Genomic DNA, 20,828 nt, shown 5'->3' with positions numbered 1-20,828 from the left:
TTTTAGACATTTTTAATTAGCCTACAAATTGTCAGTGACTTATTTTCATGTACAGTAATGTATATAGATTGCAAGGGTTGGATTTACTCTAAACAATTTAATGTCAGAAAAATAATGTACAAAATCTGGTTTATGGTTACCCTCACATACATTATCTACTGGTATCATTTTAAATTGAGAACATATAGCTAGCTCAACAATGTGCAAATTATGTGTGAGTAGCTATTCTCTGCTTCAGATGTACAATGACAAGGGACACATTGATTGTATATGCCCATTAGGCTAGTAATGCCATCATACTCTAGGCCTATGTCTGCGGTGGTGATGCATTCCATTATGATAAGCTGCAAAATGGGTTCACCTCAGCTGATATCTTGAGACGAGTGAATCAAATAAAACAGATTGGAGAGCTCACAACTGGACAAAAAGATCATGTTCATTTGAGAAAGCAACACAGAAAACACAGACAAATTAGAGACAGATCCCCTTCATAATTTTTTATTGCAGAATTGTGATGTGTGATTAATGAACATTAACACTAGTTCATCTTGAATAATGTTTTTACATTACCAATTAAAACAAGTTTAAACACTTCAATTAATCAACAAAATGTACAAATAATCTAACTTGTTTGTAAATGTTATACATCTTAGTATGTAGGCTATTATTACTAAAGCATAATTTTGGACAAAAAAGATCATACCAAAGGTGGCTAACCTTGCTCCACTCCCTGATCTAAAGGATGAGCAGACTTCTATTCCAGCCCAGCAATAATACACGTTATTATCAACTCATTAGGTTTGATACATAGAATCAAGTGTGTTAGTGCTGGGCTGGAACAGAAGCCTGCACACCCAGCATACCTCCGGGAGAAGGATTGGCCTGCTACAGTTGTAATAAGTTTGTAGCCTACATTGTGTGTAACTTTTAACTGTATTGTCGTGTACAACATGTGATAACATAAGTACACATACAACCCATGGCATACAAGGACGTGCCAGCAGACTCTTGGGACATTCACTGGGACCTCTTCATCTGCAGCTCTCCAGGCTTTCGCAGCTCTCCATGTCTCAGGAAAGACAACATTACAAAGCAACAGGCTTAATTTTATTTCAATTACACAGCCCTAATTATTATCTATCTGTCTGTCTTCATAGTTCTCATCTCTAAGGACTAGTACTGGATATTCTTTTCATGATGTCATCCCACAACCCGCCCTATTTAACTAGTAAACGTACTCCTTTTTATGACAGCTGGAGCAGAAAATGATTTCACTCTCTTCCATTGCTGATAACTACAAATGCATTTAGAGCCTGAGTTTTTAATTTAAAATTATAAATATGCCTAAATCAAGATACCATGCTAATATGAAGAAAGCTTGCTGATTACATACTTGGCTAAGTGAAATATAAAGTTGGCTAGCTAGCTATTTAGCTAGCAGGTCATTAGCCTACACACAGTGGGCTGCTATAGCTAGCTGGCTAATAATACATCGTTTTTTAACATTTTCAAAATGTACTTACTTACTTGAATAGGTTCATGCCCACGCCAACGAAGCGGCCAATCCTTTGTAGCGAAGCGTTGTCGAGCGGAGCCATCTCGTTTGGTCGAGACGTTACACACGCTTTGAAAACATTCCATACTTTTCGCGGTGTATTTGAACGTTCTAAAATTCCAATGACATTCAAAATACTGTTGTCACAACATTAGATGATTGCTTGTTGATGTTTCAAAGCAAATGCACCAACTTAGTGTCGCAGAGCCTTTAAAAATTAGGTGATAAGATATTTGACAATAATCGACGTTATTGATTTTGCACTCTACAGCAAAGGCATAGGAGCAATGGAAGAGGTAAGGAATTTTGCTTTACACTGATTTAGTTTTGCAAATAGTGTAGATATTAGAAGAGAAATGTAGCCTAAGCTGTCCTCGGATGAGTAGTTTATAACTTACATTGTGTCTGTGTTTTCAGATTTGATAACCTCATTTTAATAGGCTAAAATGTATATATTTTTTCCCCATTTATCTAAAAAAAAACAATACTTCCTGGGAGGATTATTTAGTGTAACATTTGAGGTGCAGGTACTCCGCTCTGATGAGCTCCTGCCCAAGTCAAGCACTGGTTAATACAAATAGTTTATTGAACTGTCACTGGTTGCCAGACACTCAAAGCTTACATTTTTTATTTTTTGTTACTTTGAAAGCCCACCTGCCATGTCCAAGCAGGTGTTATGCTGGAGGATCTTAGGAAATTAGTCACTTGGGCTCACTCTCATGGCTCCCACTGTCCCCACAAGCTTTGGCACAAGGGAAAACTTAACCCAGGGGTTGGGCATCAGTGCAAAGTTAATTGGAGATGTGAGGTTGGACATGCCTTTGACTGGGCCTTGACACTTGCCACAGAGGTGAAAGTTGAGGAGGAAAAGACAGAGGGGGAGGTGGATGTAGGTCATAGGAGCAAGAGGAGGAGAATACAACATCTGTCCTCGGATGAAGAAGAGGAGATGGTATATACCCCATTCAATGGAAATATTACTGATGAAAATGGGGTTGAATCCGACGTGAGCCACTGTAGCCTTGTGGCCCATGTGTCAAGAGAGGGAGGAGATGCCACAGTGAGAATGCTGGAAGAGGCTTTGACTTTAAAGTCCAAGCAGCAGAGAACTGTGAAACAACCATTCTTTCCTAGGATGATTGTTAAGGAGCACCCCAAAGGCAATATCCACATGGAAGTTAGGGTGGATCTAGAGCAAAAGAACAAGGAGTCAAACCAAGAGGGAAGGGGCATTGAGAAGAGGACAGTTCTAAAGGAGGAAAGCCCAGGCCCAAATGAAAACCTCATTACAGCTCTTGACATCACCCCTCTCCGAAGCTGCCTTTCAGACATTGAGCGCGCCCCAGAAGATGAGGAGTGGGCAACTCCTAAGGGTGGACAGTGTTCCCTCTCCCCTCCTGAACCTAAGCCCCTATTCCAGGGCCAGGGTGAAACCCACAGGCAGGGCTCCTGTAGTGCTGCCGTCTTCCCACCTACACCTGAGAGATCAGGTGCGGCCTCAGGGCACTGTCCCCCTAATAAAGGCAAGGTGAAGACAGCACCCAAGAAACCAGCAGAGAAAAGTGAGTACATCTGCTGCAGTAATGATTAGTACATTATTATGGGGCAGATTTACTAATAGCACCTGCTTTGTACAGAGGATATGGTAAATATATTTTCATGTGGGTAGGACTTTACATTACAGCACAGAATATAGTGGTTATAACACCAAATCAAATTTTATTTGTCACATGTGCCCGAATACAACAACCTTACAGTGAAATTCTTACTTACAAGCACGTAACCAACAATTCTTTAATCCAGTCCTCGAGGGCCTGATCGGTGTCACACTTTTTCTCCATCCCTTGCAAACACAGCTGATTAATCAAATTGCATTCTAAACTGAAGATCATGATTAGGGGATTATTGGAGTCAGGTGTGTTAGCTGGGGCAAAACTGTAACACCAATCAGGCCCTCGCGGACTGGAATTGCCCACCCCTGCTTTAAGAAGTTAGTAAGTGAAAAACACAAGTAAAAACATTGAAAATATAAGCAACAAATAAACAGTAGCAGTAAAATAACAAGCAAGGCTATATACAAGGGGTATCGGTACAGAGTCAATGTGCGGGGGCACCAGTTAGTTGAGGTAATTGAGGTAATATGTACGTGACTATGCATAGATTATAAACAGAGAGTAGGAGCAGCGTAAACGAGGGGTCTGGGTAGCCCTTTGATTAGCTGTTCAGGAGTCTTATGGTTTGGGGGTAGAAGCTGTTAAGAAGCCTTTTGGACCTCGACTTGGCACTCCGGTACCGCTTGCCATGTGGTAGCAGAGAGAACAGTCTATGACTAGGGTGGCTGGAGTCGTTGACAATTTTTAGGGCCTTCTGACACCGCCTGGCATAGAGGTCCTGGATGGCAGGAAGCTTGGTCCCAGTGATGTACTGGGCCGTACACACTACCCTCTGTAGTGCCTTGCGGTCAGAGGCCGAGCAGTTGCCATACCAGGCAGTGATGCAACCAGTCAGGATGCTCTCGATGGTGCAGCTGTACCTTTTGAGGATCTGAGGACCCATGCCAAATCTTTTCAGTCTCCAGAGGAGGAATAGGTTTTGTCGTGCCCTCTTCATGACTGTCTTAGTGTGTTTGGGCCATGATAGTTTGTTGGTGATGTGTTCACCAAAGAACTTGAAGCTCTCAACCTGTTCCACTACAGCACCGTCGATGAGAATGGGGGCGTGCTCGGTCATCCTTTTCCTGTAGTCCACAATCATCTCCTTTGTCTTGATCACGTTGAGGGAGAGGTTGTTGTCCTGGCACCACACGGCCAGGTCTCAGACCTCCTCCCTATAGGCTGTCTCATTGTTGTCGGTGATCAGGCCTACCACCGTTGTGTCATCGGCAAACTTGATGATGGTGTTGGATACGTGCCTGGCCATGCAGTCATGAGTGAAAAGGGAGTACAGGAGGGGACTGAGCACGCACCCCAGAGGGGCCCCCATGTTGAGGATCAGCGTGGCGGATGTTGTTCCCTACCCTTACCACCTGGGGGGCAGCCCGTCACAAAGTACAGGATCCAGTTGCAAAGGGAGGTGTTTAGTCGAAGTGTCCTTAGCTTAGTGATGAGCTTTGAGGGCAATATGGTGTTGAACGCTGAGCTGTAGTCAGTGAATAGCATTCTCAAATAGGTGTTCCTTTTGTCCAGGTGGGAAAGGGCAGTGTTGAGTGCGAGAGAGATTGCATCATCTGTGGATCTGTTGGGGCAGTATGCAAATTGGAGTGGGTCTAGGGTTTCTGGGATAATGGTGTTGATGTGAGCCATGACCAGCTTTTCAAAGCATTTCATGGCTACACACGTGAGTGCTATGGGTCGGTTGTCATTTAGGCAGGTTACCTTAGTGTTCTTGGGCACAGGGACTATGGTGGTCTGCTTGAAACATGTTGGTATTACAGACTCAGACAGGGACAAGTTGATCATGTCAGTGAAGATACTTGCCTGTTGGTCAGCACATGCTCGGAGTACACGTCCTGGTAATCCGTCTAGCCCTGCGGCCTTGTGAATATTGACCTGTTTAAATGTCTTACTCACATCGGCTACGGAGAGCATGATCACACAGTCGTCCGGAACAACTGGTGCTCTCTTACATGTTTCAGTGTTATTTTCCTCGAAGCGAGCATAGAAGTAATTTAGCTCGTCTGGTAGGTTAGTGTCACTGGGCAGCTCATGGCTGTGCTTCCCTTTGTAGTCTGTAGTTTGCAAGCCCTGCCACATCCGACGAGTGTTGGAGCCGGTGTAATACGATTTAATCTTAGTCCTTTATTGACGCTTCGCCTGCTTGATGATTTGTCGGAGGGCATAGCAGGATTTCTTATAGGCTTCCGGGTTAGAGTCCCACTCCTTGAAAGCGGCAGTTCTAACCTTTAGCTCAGTGCGGATGTTGCCTGTAATCCATGGCTTCTGGTTGGGGTATGTACCCACAGTCACTATGGGGACGATGTCATCGATTCGCTTATTGATGAAGCCAGTGACTGATGTGTACTCCTCAATGCCATCGGAAGAATCCCGGAACATATTCCAGTCTGTGCTAGCAAAACAGTCCTGTAGTTTAGCATCTGTTTCATCTGACCACTTTGTTATTGACCGGGTCACTGATACATCCTGCTTTAGTTTTTGCTTGTAAGCAGGAATCAGGAGGATAGAATTATGGTCAGATTTGTCAAATGGAGGGTGAGGGAGAGCTTTGTACGCATCTGTGTGTGGAGTACAGGTGGTCTAGAGGTTTTTTTCCCTCTGGTTGCACATTTAAAATGCTGATAGAAATGAGGTAAAACAAATGTAAGTTTCCCTGCATTAAAGTCCCCGACCACTAGGAGCACCGCCTCTGGATGAGCGTTTTCCTGTTTGCTTATGGCCGTATACAGTGCGGTCTTAGTGTCAGCATTGGTCCGCTGTGGTACAGTTGAAGTTGGAAGTTTACATACACCTTAGCCGATACATTTAAACTCAGTTTTTCACAATTCCTGACATTTAATCAGAGTAAAAATTCCCTGTTTTAGGTCAGTTAGGATCACCACTTTCGTTTTAAGAATATGTAATGTCAGAATAATAGAAGAGTGATTTATTTGAGCTTTTATTTCATTCATCACATTCCCAGTGGGTCAGATGTTTACATACACTCAATTACTATTTGGTAGCATTGCCTTTAAATTGTTTAACTTGGGTCAAATGTTTCAGGTAGCCTTCCACAAGCTTCCCACAATAAGTTGGGTGAATTTTGGCCCATTCCTTCTGACAGAGCTGGTGTAACTGAGTCAGGTTTGTAGGCATCCTTGCTCGCACATGCTTTTTCAGTTCTGCCCACACATTTTCTATAGGATTGAGGCCAGGGCTTTGTGATGGCCAATCCAATACCTTGACTTTGTTGTCCTTAAGCCATTTTGCCACAACTTTGGAAGTATGCTAGAGGTCATTGTCCATTTGGAAGACCCATTTGCGACCAAGCTTTAACTTCCTGACTGATGTCTTGAGATGTTGCTTAGGGTACATCATTTTCCTTCCTCGTGATGCCATCTATTTTGTGAAGTGCACCAGTCCCTCCTGCAGCAAAGCACCCCCACAACATGATGCTGCCACCCCCATGCTTCATGGTTGGGATGGTGTTGTTAGGCTTGCAAGACTCCCCCTTTTTCCTCCAAACATAATGGTGGTAATTATGGCCAAACAGTTCTATTTTTGTTTCATCAGACCAGAGGACATTTTTCCAAAAAGTATGATCTTTGTTCCCATGTGCAGTTGCAAACCATAGTCTGGCTCTTTTATGGCGGTTTTGGAGCAGTGGCTTCTTCCTTGCTGAGCGGCCTTTCAGGTTATGTCGATGTAGGACTCGTTTTACTGTGGATATAGATACTTTTGTACCTGTTTCCTCCAGCATCTTCACAAGGTCCTTTGCTGTTGTTCTGGGATTGATTTGCATAGAACGTGTCTCCTTCCTGAGCGGGATGACGGCTGCGTGGTTCCATGGTGTTTATACTTGCATACTATTGTTTGGACAGATGAACGTAGTACCTTCAGGCATTTGGAAATTGCTACCAAGGATGAACCAGACTTGTGGAGGGCTACAATTTTTCTTCTGAGGTCTTGGCTGATTTCTTTTGATTTGCCCATGATGTCAAGCAAAGAGGCACTGAGTTTGAAGGTAGGCCTTGAAATACATCCACAGGTACACCTCCAATTGGCTCAAATTATGTCAATTAGCCTATCAGAAGCTTCTAAAGCCATGACATCATTTTCTGGAATTTTCTAAGCTGTTTAAAGGCACAGTCAACTTACTGTATGTAAACTTCTGACCTACGGAATTGTGATACAGTGAAATAATCTGTCTGTAAACAATTGTTGGAAAAAGTACTTGTCATGCACAAAGTAGATGTCCTAACCGACTTGCCAAAACTATAGTTTGTTAACAAGAACGAGTTTTAATGACGCCAACCTAAGTGCATGTAAACTTCCGACTTCAACTGTATATAGACAGCTATGAAAAATATAGATGTAAACTCTCTTGGTAAAAAGTGTGGTCTACATCTTATCATGAGATACTCTACCTCAGGTGAGTAAAACCTAGAGAGTTCCTTAGATTTCGTGCACCAGCTGTTAACAAATATGCATACGCAGCCGCCTCTTGTCTTACCAATAGGCCGCTGTTCTATCCTGCCGAAAAATCTTAAAACCCACCAGCTGTATGTTGTCGTCATTCAGCCACGACTCGGTGAAACATAAGATATTACATGTTTTAATGTCCCGTTGGTAGGATATACGTGCTCGTAGTTTGTCTATTTTATTATCGATTGATTGTAAGTTGGCTAATAGGACCGATGGTAAAGGTAGATTACCCTCTCTGCGACGTATTCTTACAAGGCACCCGGACTGTCGTCCATGATACCTCCGTCTTTTCCTCCTGCATGGATGGACAGGGATGAGGGCCTTGTCTGGAGTAAATCCTTCCCGTCCGACTCGTTGAAGAAGAATTCCTCCAGTACGGGGGGAGCTCTTTTTGGTCATAAGACACAGTGGCAGAAACATTATGTACAAAATAAGTTACAAATAACGCGAAAAAAACATTACACAATAGCACATTTGGTTGCGGGATGGTAAAACGGCAGGCCATATCCTTCGGCGCCATTATTGATGGTAATAGTATGATTGTCTAAGTTGTAGTTACTCACATTTAAATTACTGTAATGTTTATTCAATGTAAATGGTGTCTTGGGCAAGGTTAGTAGTGTGACTGTTATTTTTCTATGTTTCTTCCAGGGGGGCCAAAGAGAGCAGAGGCCAGCCTGGGCAATCTCATGACCTTTATCATGTGGCTAAACTCTCAAAACCATTCGGCGGCCCGCTGTCCAGGCAGCCTGCCTATCGCCGAGCTGGACAGGTTATTGGTCGCCTTCTTCCAGTATGTGTGGGAGGAGTCCCGCCTGCAGGCCTTGAGCAGCAGCACTCTTACGACATACGCCCGTATGCTGGACCGTGATCTGCAGAACCAGGGCTGCAGCTTCAGTATCCGGAAGTCAGCCGAGTTCACAAACACCATTAGGGAACTGGATAACTGCTGCCAGAACTTGAAGCAGAGAGAGTGGGACAGAGACATCCTGGTGATCCAGAGCTTGAGGAGAGAAGAGGAGGCTGCACTGAGGCAGGCAGGAGTCCTGTCTAGGGCCACACCGGATGGGCTGCTCAACCTGGTCCTGCTCAACAACCTCAAGGCCTTTGGGAAGTTCCACCTCCAGGGAGTCTGGCCCGGGCGAGTCTCTGACTTCCACACGGCCACGGAGACCCACCCAGGGACGTGCGACGGGGAAAAACTGGAATACCTGGAGTGGAACAATACTAATTTCCCAGAACAGAGCCCCGTACGGATGCACGGCCTGGCTGACGATCCAGAACGCTGCCCCCTGTGGGACTACAAGCTCTACGTATCCAAGCGTGTTGGAAGCCACCTGATCGCCTCTGATGCAATGTACTGTTGCCCACTGAGCCAGTGTAGGCCCTGGGATAATCACTGGTTCAGCCGCCATGCCATGCCCAAACCTCGCCTGGAAAAGATTATTAAGTCTCTGAGCCACCATATACTCTCCGTTCGTAATGGGAGGGCAGCAGCCGTATATTAGTCAGCAGGTACTAATAGAAGAACATTGATTGTATTTTAACTGTATACTGTATGTGCATACATACATTCAAAGTGTGATATCCTAGCATGACATGTGTTGTTTTACACCATTGAATGTTGTATGCTATGTTATGGTTGAAATACTCATAAATGGTATTACAAAAAAAATCTTATTTTCATGATAATGATTCCTCATATTTCTAAGTTACTCCAGTCTCCAGCCGCTCTCATAATGCAAATAACCTTCATTCAGTTAACTCGTGTCATATTTCCTGTACCCTAAATTACATACTGTAGCTTGCATGAGAGAGTTACAGAAATGAGGAGCGAGAGAGGACCTCAATCACAGAATTCAATAGAACACAACTCTATGCTTACGATCACAACTCTTACTTGTCCCGAAGATCACCCACGCAATGCTACACTACTACCAGCTAGTACTTTTTATTAGGCTAGATTGCAGTAGACTTTAGTCTTGAATCTTTAGCCCTGAACATACACATGAAATGAAACTGATTTATTATTTACTGTATGACTTTCAGGACAGGAGCATATACAATCTAGTACGATACCACAACCTTGTACAATGTTGTAAAATGCTTTAAGATTGGCAATTTGAAAATATTTTGTGAGAAACATTGTGAACTGAAATTCAAACGTTGGACAAGGGAAACCTTTTTCTTGTAAATCAAAACGTTGTCACAACGTTGGTTCTAATGTAACCAATATGCAACCTTATAGAATATAACAAAAACACTCTGTGTCAGCTGGGTACACCTCTAGGAAAGCATAATAGTTGGGTCAACGAGAGAGAGAAACAGGATATGGAAAGGAATGTAACATTACTATTTGACTTAAAAAATGTAACCTTTATTTAACTATGCAAAGAAGAGAACAAATTCTTATTTACAATGACGGCCTACACTGGCCAAATCCGGACGACGATGGGCCAATTGTGCGCAGCCCTATGGGACTCCCAATCACGGCCGGTTGTGATACAGCATAAATTCAAACCAGGGTGAATGTAGTGATGCCTCTAGCAATGAGATGCAGTGCCTTAGACCGCTGCGCCACTCGGGAGCAAAGACTGATTGTAAATAAAAAAGAAGCCTCAGGTTAATCTATTCCTACACGGAGTTCCTTTCTTATCACTAAAAATAGGGATATCAGACAAGGATTTCTGAATATGAAACTGTGGAAATCACTCTGGGGAGCATTAGTGTGCTGATTTTTATGTCTTGTAATTGTTCACTCAACCAAGTACCTGTGAAATCTATACTCCGTGTGTATAGGTCTAGTACTATATATCTGAAGCAGGGCCTGCGTACCTCCTTGCCCGACCAAATCAAATATTGATCATTTATTTGACCGAGACACGCGCCGACAGAAAGACCCATCAATCTCAGCTAAAGCATCCGAGCGAGCAAAACAATGCCCCTCTGTCTCAGTATGTGTAGACCATGTATCTGATTCTGTCTGGACCAAAAGAGTATGTCATGTCATACTATTTCTGGCGAGACAGTATCAGATACATGGGCTACATATAGAGGTGTTGCTCTTTCGCTCGCTCAAATACTTTCTCAGGTGATATAGCTTCAGCAGAGGGGAAGAGGCGAAGCGAGATGGATCACTCTCACCAAAATCTGTCAAGAATAAGCCCGATGCATTTCTATGGACATAATATACAGACCTAAACTTGGTGTATGCCTTCCGGCATTTGGGACAAAGACTCCCATTGTTAGGGCAGAGACGTGATCATCTCGTCATTATATACAGATCTCTGGTTTCAGCCTCTTGTGAATTGGAAAGAAAAGTTGGCGAGTGCACATTGTAGTTTGCACGAAAGGAAATTGATGTTTGGCCCAAATGATATAATTACTCCTGTCTAAATAAAATCATTAAAAATACTTCACCAGGGAGCATGACCTAGCCACAGTGTTCATGAGCTTCTTTAAAAAAAATTGTTGTGGATTGTTTTAAATCACAAGTGTGTCGGCCTATGCCTAACCAGGTAGCACAAACATCTGGACTGAATTCGGCATGCCAGATCTAAAACTGCTGGCCCAGCTGCCGGATCCAGCCCCAGTCTGAAATGAATGACGGTACAGACTAGGCCCGAGTCATTCGGGCCAGATACGGCAGCCTGAACTGAATCAAAGTTGCCATTTTAGGGACAGATACGGCCCAGCAATAGCCCAAATCCACTCGATTCTACCCCCCCCAACACTAAATGTAAGTAGTAATATTATATTAAATGTTGGAAGGAATATTGCAGTGATCAACCGAACTATGAACAACAAACATTAAAAGACTTGACATTTTCTAATTTAAATAGATGAAATTGATTTACTCTGGGTGTCATCCCTCAACAGGCACTATGTATGTACAATAGCATGGATGCATCCAAATAAATGTCACTAGAAAACAGCTTAAACAAATGCTGCTACTTAAAATAACATCAATCTGCAGAGTTGACGTGACTGTGTTAGCAATATTTGGCTAGCTAGCAAGCAAGGGATAAGAACATTGCCAGCCTGCATAGCAATCAAACAAATATAATGAACAACAGCTTCTCTAGCAACCTAACCAATATAGCTAACAATCAACAACCAGGTTTAGTGGAAGGATTAAATAGTATGAATAGCAGAGCCCCTCCTGTTTTGTTCCCCATATTTTTTGCATGTTATTTTGGCATTAATACGTGTCACATATCATTAGCAAATAAGTAATAAATAATACTTGAGTTACTAAAGCCGCATACAAACATGGTCTCTTTTTTTCCTTTCTTAAGGCAGCTCCAAAATGCAGGTGTTTCAGTTTAGCTCAGTACTTTCTGTGGTGATGTGGCAACCAGCAGAAAATACAGAGCGTAGGGGTTGTTAATGTTCGCTAGTTGCGTCGTGATTGGCTCAGTGTTCTGTCTCTCATGGGGACACTACGTCACTGCCAAATCTAAGGGTAGAGTTTGAAAATTCAAGCCCCTTGGGTGCTTTAAGTTACATTAGAAGTCCCCAATCCAAGAAGGCTCAAGGTCATTGGCCACCATTAAAATGATGTCAAATTACATATCTACAGTAGCTTTGGTTGGACTAATCCTACTTTCAAAATCTTAGCTAGCAGTCATCATCATGAATCAAGTCTGTCAATATCATACCTGGCGGCGTAGTGTGTTACTGATGATAGGCTTTGTTACTTTGGTCCCAGCTCTCTGCAGGTCATTCACTAGGTCCCCCCGTGTGGTTCTAGGACTTTTGCTCACCGTTCTTGTGATCATTTTGACCCCACGGGGTGAGATCTTGATTTCTTCAAACCAAGCTGCTTATCTACTGCAGATTCAGTCTTCCCAGCCTGGTGTAGGTCTACAATTTTGTTTCTGGTGTCCTTTGACAGCTCTTTGGTCTTGGCTATAGTGGAGTTTGGAGTGTGACTGTTTGAGGTTGTGGACAGGTGTCTTTAATACTGATAACAAGTTCAAACAGGTGCCATTAATACAGGTAACGAGTGGAGGACAGAGGAGCCTCTTAAAGAAGTTACAGGTCTGTGAGAGACAGAAATCTTGCTTGTTTGTAAGTGACCAAATACTTATTTTCCACCATAATTTGGAAATAAATTCATTAAAAATCCTACAATGTGATTTTTTTTTTCTCATTTTGTCTGTCATAGTTGAAGTGTACCTATGATGAAAATTACAGGCTTCACTCATCTTTTTAAGTGGGAGAACTTGCACAATTGGTGGCTGACTAAATACTTTTTTGCCCCACTGTATATATTTTTGAGGGCTTGCCTGTTTTGCATGTTATTTTGGCATTAATATGTGTCACATATCAATTTGCATTTAGTACCTTGGGTCTAGTGTTAGCAACTCATGAAACCCCCGTTTCTCGACCGTGTAAATTGGGGCCATGTCTTTGCAGATGTAAGTCGTAACGGCAGCTTGTTATCTCCTTCTATCTTCGTGATTCTTTGCCATATGGTGTGCCGCGGGCAAAAGCCTCTTGCAGCGTCTGAGTTGGTGGTTTGTTTTGAACACTCGACTGTACGTTTTTGGGTCTCATTCGTAGACTCTCTCCGTACTGTTTCACATGATTCTTGCGTAGGTGGTAAAAGAGGTTAGTGGTGTTTGAGCCTGTTGTCGGGACCGGCCCGTGGCCGGTTTTCTGGACCGTGTCAGACTTTTAATACCCAAACCACGTCCATGCGACCGAAGTAGCCTCTCTTTTAGGTACGAGCTCCGTGTCTCAGTGCTCTGTGTCACGTTCACTCTCCATGTTTGTTTGTGTTGCAAATTTCCTGTGTGGAAGAACGCAAAGCGTCGTCCAATTGACGAAAAATATTGCCGTAAAGAGTGTGATTTGCGACACAACGAAATAAATGATAGAGCATAATATGAAACGATAGACATTTTTCTATCGTCAAATGATATATATCGTCATATCGCCCAGCCCTATTATTGATCATAGTCTGCTGCTGGAAAAACTTGTGTTATGGCTTCACACCCCTTGCTATAATGTGAATAAAGAGTTACTTGTCTAACAGAACACAGAGGGTGTTCTTTAATGGAAGCCTCTCAAATATAATCCAGTTAGAATCAGGAATTCCCCAGGGTAGCTGTTTAGGCCCCTTACTTTTTTCAACGTTTACCAATGACATGCCACTGACTTTGAGTAAAGCCAGAGTTTCTATGTATGCAGATGACTCAACACTATACATGTCAGCTACAGCAACTGAAATGACTCAACACTCAACAAAGAGCTGCAGTTGGTTTCAGAGTGGGTGGCAAGGAATAAGTTAGCCCTAAATATTTCTAAAACTAAAAGCATTGTATTTGGAAGAAAAACACTCACTAAACCTCAACTATATCTTGTAATAAATGTGGAAATTGTGCAAGTTGAGATGACTAAACTGCTTGGAGTAACCCTAGATTGGAAATTGTCATGGTTCAAAACATATTGATGCAGTCGTGGCTAAGATGGGGAGAAGTCTGTCTATAATAAAGCGATGCTCTGTCTTCTTAACAACACTATCAACAAGGCAGGTCCTACAGGCTCCAGTTTTGTCATACCTTGACTACTGTTCAGTCGTGTGGTCAGGTGCCACAAAAAAGGACTTAGGAAAATTGCAATTGGCTCAGAACAGGGCTGCACCGCTGGCCCTTGGATGTATACAGAGAGCTAATATTAATAATATGCATGTAAATCTCTCCTGACTGAAAGTGGAGGAGAGATTGACTTCATCACTGCTTTTATTTATGAGAGGTATTGACATGTTGAATGCACCGAGCTGTCTGTCTAAACTACTGGCACACAGCTCGGACACCCATGCATACCCCACAAGACGTCTCTTCACAGTCCCAAAGTCCAGAACAGACTATGGGAGGCACACACTACTAACTAGAGCCATGACTACATGGAACTCTATTTCACATCAAGTAACTGATGCAAGCAGTATAATTAGATTTTTAAAAAACAGATTAAAAAAACACCTTATGGAACAGATGGGACTGTGAAGCAACACAAAACATTGGCACAAACACATGCACACACACACACACATGATAACATACGCACTATAGATACACATGTATTTAGTACTGTAGATATGTGGTAGTGGTGGAGTAGGGGCCTGAGGGCACACAGTGTGTTGTGAAATCTCTGAATGTATTGTATGTTTTTAAAATTGTATAAACTGCCTTAATTTTACTGGACCCCAGGAAGAGTAGCTGCTGCTAATGGGGATCCATAATAAATACAAATACAAATAAAGCCCCACAGTGGATGATTCTTAATACCCATAAAACCTAGTGGTCACCATTCATTTTAGAACCACTTCAAACAATGTCTGTGTTTCATGTAGGCTTTCTCTGGCGGGCAAGATTACTTTATTCAATATATTCGGCTCTATTTACTCTCAGATTCTAAAATGCTAATTAGCATCAAAGTAGACATCATGCAAGACTACAAATCCCTGCAGGCTCCTGCACATTATCTCTAACTGACACTTTTGCTGTTAGCTAGCTAACCACTAGCTACTTTGATCCAAAACTAAAGATATATTGAACATTTTCCAAATAATGTTTTATATTTGATTTAACTAATATTTGTTGGCTTCTTTATGCATTTGGTCTTGTGTCTTGTTCAGAATACTATCCTAGTATCAGTCAGATATTTACTTATCCTTATTTTACCAGATCCTCTTCTCTTTCAACCGGTGGAGGTCTATATTTGATCCCTTATAATTTCTGCCAACTATATGAACAAAGTGAAATCTATTTCAATTATTGGTATCAGAATGCACTGCTGTATTAAAGCAATTCAGAACTAACTTTTTGACACGTGTGGTGGCATTTTCCTGTATTACCAAATGAGGAGAGTTACAAACCACACACCAGTCAGAGTTATACTTAAACCTCATCTTTAATAAAATGAGCTTTACAATAGCCCTTTGACTTTCAACAATTCACTATCTATAATGAATTTTGAGAGTGACTACAGAAAAATAAAAATTTATTTTATAGCCAAGATACACCCCTCTCAACTTACATGACGAACCACAGATCTTAGGAACTCTTCACAAAGGGACTTTTACTGAAGAAAGGAGTATCCCTTAGCCAGATAGCATTTCGCTATAAATTATCGCTCAGTTTGGTTTCTAAAACGAGGTTCTAATCTTGTTCCTGGTACTTCATAGTACAAAAACATTACCTCATCCAAGGCATAACTCAATTGTCAACTCTAGATACCCCCATCTCAAGTAAACCCCCTCTTGACCCCACTCCTGGACAAGCTCACTGAGGGGAGTGAGCCTCTAAGTCATACACTGTCCCAGGATAATTGTAAGATGAGAGAGGACATACCATGTTTTCAGACACTGCCATACACCTCCCCCCAATGGGAAAAGGAGGGAGTGACTGGCGCACAGACATTGTGGAGACAAGTAATTGGTTTCCCATTACTCACGCCATCCCTTCACATGGTTTAAGAATAGGTAAAGACACATTCACATATGAAGACAATGTTCCATTCTGTCCTCTTCCCTTTCTGATATTCTGCATAGCACCAGGGACATGTGAAAGACAAGCCTGACCTCTCCCCTCTCTGGGCCCCAAGTGACTGAGCCCTAGCTGAGGGAAAAGTGCAACTGTCAACACTATAGTCCAAAAGGATACATTATAATGACAAGTATCTCACATAAGCATATTATATAAATAAAACATCTTATTTATCTATGTTACCCAACTAATTCTGATTCATCCGCCACACATGTTTGGTTGCAGATTCAAAGCCAGATTAACTCATTGCAGAATGTAGGCTATCTATAATCATGAGTAAGCATATTTACAAGAATGCACCTAGTCATCCATCAATCACGCCAATCACCTGAACTCCAACAATTACATTGTTTTAAAGAAATCTAAATAATAAGCAATGCATACATATGCCTTTCATACATAATAAACATCTGACTTTAAGTAAAGATTAAATTATTTCTTAATCAATGCCACAAACCTGGGACATCCAAGAGCACCATATGAACTATTATTTCTATCAGAGAGCACACAGATTTCCTCTTTTCCATGTTAGGAAATAGACCTGCACAAATAATGCAAAATGTAAAACAGCATATTGGTATGTTTGGTGGGTGAGTTACAAATGGAGAAACAACTGAATGTATAAGATAGAAAATACTAGATCAACTCCAGCAGAATGAGAAACCTACTTAAAAGCCATGCCTAAACGTAGCTATATCAACACCCTTCTTGTCAATGTTGCTGCTGTCAATTGTGAGCAGCACATTTAACACTGCATTCAGTCTGAACCCCAGAATAAGCAGGACAAAATTACACAGGTGAAACAACGGTGACAAAAACATTACACCACTATTGTAGCCATTTAGCCAGGCTAATGTTGCTAACTAGTTAGCTAGCTAGATAGATAACAGGTATTGTGTAAATGTAAAACTTACCGAAGACAGTTCACAGAATTGTAAATTTAAACAATGTAGCAATTTTTTTCATTACTAAATTTAGCTAATATTAGATAGTTAATCCAGAGATTCTTACCTTTGCCTCCATTTGGCAGTGTCGTCCAGATCATAATGGCCCTGGTGAGTGACATTAGCAGCTAATTTGCATTTCATTTGGGGGGGGGGGGGTGAACACAGGCAAATATATTCATTATAAAGTCACCTTGTCCAAGAGAGATTTACATTTACATGTTATCAAAACGTCACGCCAGGGTAGGCCTACATAAAACAGAGCCCTTATTTTAAGTGTTTCTAAAATCCCCTATGGGAAAATGAATGGTGGAAAAACGGTTGGAAGCATTTCCAAGTTTGACCGCTAGGTGTTATCGGTATCATGACTCATATTGTGGTACTCTGTACACAGAAGGCCTGCAGAGTGGGCAGGGTAGTGTCATCACTAGCGTCTATAGCCATCACTAGTTTCTATAGCCACGTAGTCATAAAGCCCGCCAATTTCTACAATGTATCTTAGAGGAAGGGAGCAGAGTAGTGCAGGAGTGGAGTAAGGTGCGGAGCTTGTGTAATTTGTCTGGCTCATCGGCCTTCTCTCCCGCTCCAATTTCACTCAGGTACTGCTCAGCTAGGAGCTCTGGCCATGCTCTGCCCAGCATTATTCATTTCCTTCATCAATGTTATTTTAATTAGGCCTATTCTGTTGCCTTTACTTAGGTTACCTCACCACTAATGTGCAGAGATGTTGTTATGAGTCAGCAAAGAAATAGGTCACAGCCTGTGTATTGATGGCAAGACAATGAAGGAGCCCATGCGACAGCATGGGAGACGTTTTGGTTTCTATTTAGGCTATTGTTTAAAGAAGAGGAGTCTACATTTGTATCAGTAAGTGCATCAGAGCCACTTACAACTGAAGTATCTGATCATTAATAGATTTGCGAAAAAAATGTGTTTTTTAACAGTGCCTAGCCTATCACCTAGGTAGGTCCTTGTTTAATAGCCTACAACATGTTGTTGAAATGTTAAAGCTTTTTACGATAGCCTACTTTAAAAGCAAATGGTACATAGTCACAAAAGTAGATGGGGTGTTTGTTAAATTATATTTTTAAACAAAAAATGAATGGAGCATATTTGAAGCTGCAGTTATTTTTTTTGTGTGAGGACTGAGCGATTTTTAGCGGAGATGGGAAAGGTTGAGTGCCGGAACATGTTGATACCTAGATTGTAAAATGTAACTAACAACATAACAGTCTCCCAAAGAAGTTTGCGCTGAAGTTTCTCATAGCAGTCATCATTGCCGCTTCTCGTTGTATGAGCAGTTAGATTCTTTCAATAATCACACTCTATTGCGGCATTGCCTTATCAGTTGTTAGTTACATTTTACAATCGAGGTATAGACACGTATAACGCCTCATAGTGCACAAAGACCGCTCTGTGGGCGATGAATGGGATTTCCAACCACACAACTCTGCTCACATAGTCTGGTGGAAACCATTTTTTTTCTTTTATTTCACATTTAACCAGGCAAGACAGCTAATAACAAATTCTTATTTACAATGATGACCTCCCAAAAGGCAAACGGCCTCCTGCGGGGACAGCCCTTATTTTAAGTGTTTCTAAAATCCCCTATGGGAAAATGAATGGTGGAAAAAACGGTTGGAAGCATTTTTATCAGTACCTGAGTGAAATTGGAGCGGGAAGGAAGGCCGATGAGCCAGACAAATTACACAAGCTCTGCACCTTACTCCACTCCTGCACTACTCTGCTCCCTTCCTCTAAGATACATTGTAGAAATTGGCGGGGTTTATGACTACGTGGCTTTTGTCCTATAAAAATATAGGACAAAACACATATCACGCCAAGAGAGACACTACATAAAGATAGACCTAAGACAACAACATAGCATGGCAGCAACACATGACAACACAGCTTGGTAGCAACACCACATGACAACGACATGGTAGCAACACAACATGGCATCCGCACAACATGGTACATTATTGGGCAGACAACAGCACAAAGGCAACAAAACACCACGCGAAGCAGCCACAACTGTCAGTAAGTGTCATGATTGAGTCTTTGAATGAAGAGATTGAGATAAAACTGTCCAGTTTGAGTGTTTTTTGTAACTCGTTCCAGTCGCTAGCTACAGCGAACTGAAAAGAGGAGCGACCCAGGGATGTGTGTGCTTTGGGGACCTTAAACAGAATGTGACTGGCAGAATGGGTGTTGTATGTGGAGGATGAGGGCTGCAGTAGGTATCTCAGATAGAGGGAAGTGAGGCCTAAGAGGGTTTTATAAATAAGCATCAACCAGTGGGTCTCGCAACTATACAGAGATGGCGGAGGAGTATAGAGTGCAATGATGTGTCCTATAAAAATCATTGGTGGTAAATCTGATGGCCGAATGGTAAAGAACATCTAGTCGCTCGAGAGCACAATTACCTGCCGACCTATACATTACATCTCCGTAATCTAGCATGGGTAGGAGGGTCATCAATCAGGGTTAGTTTGGCAGCTGGGTTGAAAGAGCAGCGATTACGATAGAGGAAACAAAATCTAGTTTCAATTTTAGCCTGCAGCTTTGAAGTGTGCTGAGAGAAGGACAGTGTACCGTTTAGCCATAATCCCAAATACTTGTATAAAGTGACTACCTCAATCTCTAAACCCTCAGAGGTAGTAATCACACCGGTGGGGAGAGGGGCATTCTTCTTACCAAACCACATGACCTTTGTGATGGAGGTGTTCAGAACAAGGTTAAGGGCAGAGAACTTGTTGGGCACTAAGAAAGCTTTGTTGTCGAGCATTTAACACAAAATCCGGGGAGGGGCTCGCTGAGTATAAAACTGTCATGTAAATGGATGCGAGAGCTGGGGTTAATTCTAATTGATATGCCTATACAACTCATGAACTCAAACACTTTTCTTTAGGGGTATTTCAATTGGATTTTTTTTATTTATTATTGGCTTTTTCTTTGCAACTCTGCCTTGAAGGCCAGCATCCCGGAGTCGCCTCTTCACTGTTGACATTGAGGCTGGTGTTTTGCAGGTACTATTCAATGAAGCTGCCAGCTGAGGACTTGTGAGGCGTCTGTTTCTCAAACTTGACACTCTAATGTACTTGTCCTCTTGCTCAGTTGTGCACCGGGGCCTCCCACACTTTCTTTCTATTCTATTCTGGTTAGACATTAACAATGTCTACACTGTATTTCTGATCAATATGATGTTATTTTAATGGACAAAAAAAGTTTTTATTTTTATTTTAACAGGACATTTCTAAGTGACCCCAAACTTTTGAATGGTAGTGTATGTTATGGTTCACTCTTAGTTTTCCTTATCTCCACTGTGGAATGTCCATGTTGATCCTCTTGGTTCTCATCCATCCACCTGTCTTCTTTGTTAGTCAGGCCTGACCCCTTCATCCCGTAGTTTCTTCCTGTAATCTAATTTATTATGACTGAAGATGCAGAATTTTCTGCCAGGCTCCTTTTAATAGGGTATAACAGACTCGGTATTTTGCAGACGTTTTAGTGGAGTTGATAAAATGAGCTTGAAGGACAACCATCAAACCCAATCAACTGCAACAAATAACTTTGCCGCCTTTGGCGAGGGGGGCGGAGTTTAGTGTGTTGAGAAGCTGTGACGTTGACTACTTGT

The 20,828-nt window shown here is 42.1% G+C and overlaps 1 protein-coding gene across 1 annotated transcript; it reads left to right on the top strand.

Moving 5' to 3' along the window:
• The first annotated feature begins 583 nt into the window (after positions 1-583).
• LOC129867569 (uncharacterized) lies at positions 584-10,445 on the top strand. Its single transcript, XM_055941052.1, has 3 exons — positions 584-1,851; positions 2,205-3,117; positions 8,344-10,445. The coding sequence occupies exons 1-3, from the start codon at positions 1,843-1,845 to the stop codon at positions 9,198-9,200; spliced, it is 1,779 nt and encodes a 592-aa protein (XP_055797027.1). The 5' UTR covers positions 584-1,842; the 3' UTR covers positions 9,201-10,445.
• Positions 10,446-20,828: the final 10,383 nt, after the last annotated feature.

This window comes from Salvelinus fontinalis, chromosome 12, assembly GCF_029448725.1.
Source record: "Salvelinus fontinalis isolate EN_2023a chromosome 12, ASM2944872v1, whole genome shotgun sequence".
NCBI classification, from domain to species: Eukaryota; Metazoa; Chordata; class Actinopteri; order Salmoniformes; family Salmonidae; genus Salvelinus; species Salvelinus fontinalis.
This window is presented reverse-complemented; position numbering and strand designations above follow the sequence as displayed.

Bases quoted from the DNA above. Each gene is read 5' to 3' on its own strand.
- LOC129867569 (XM_055941052.1), top strand. The intron at 3,118-8,343 runs GTGAGTACATCT...TGTTTCTTCCAG, and splicing joins CAAGAAACCAGCAGAGAAAA to GGGGGCCAAAGAGAGCAGAG.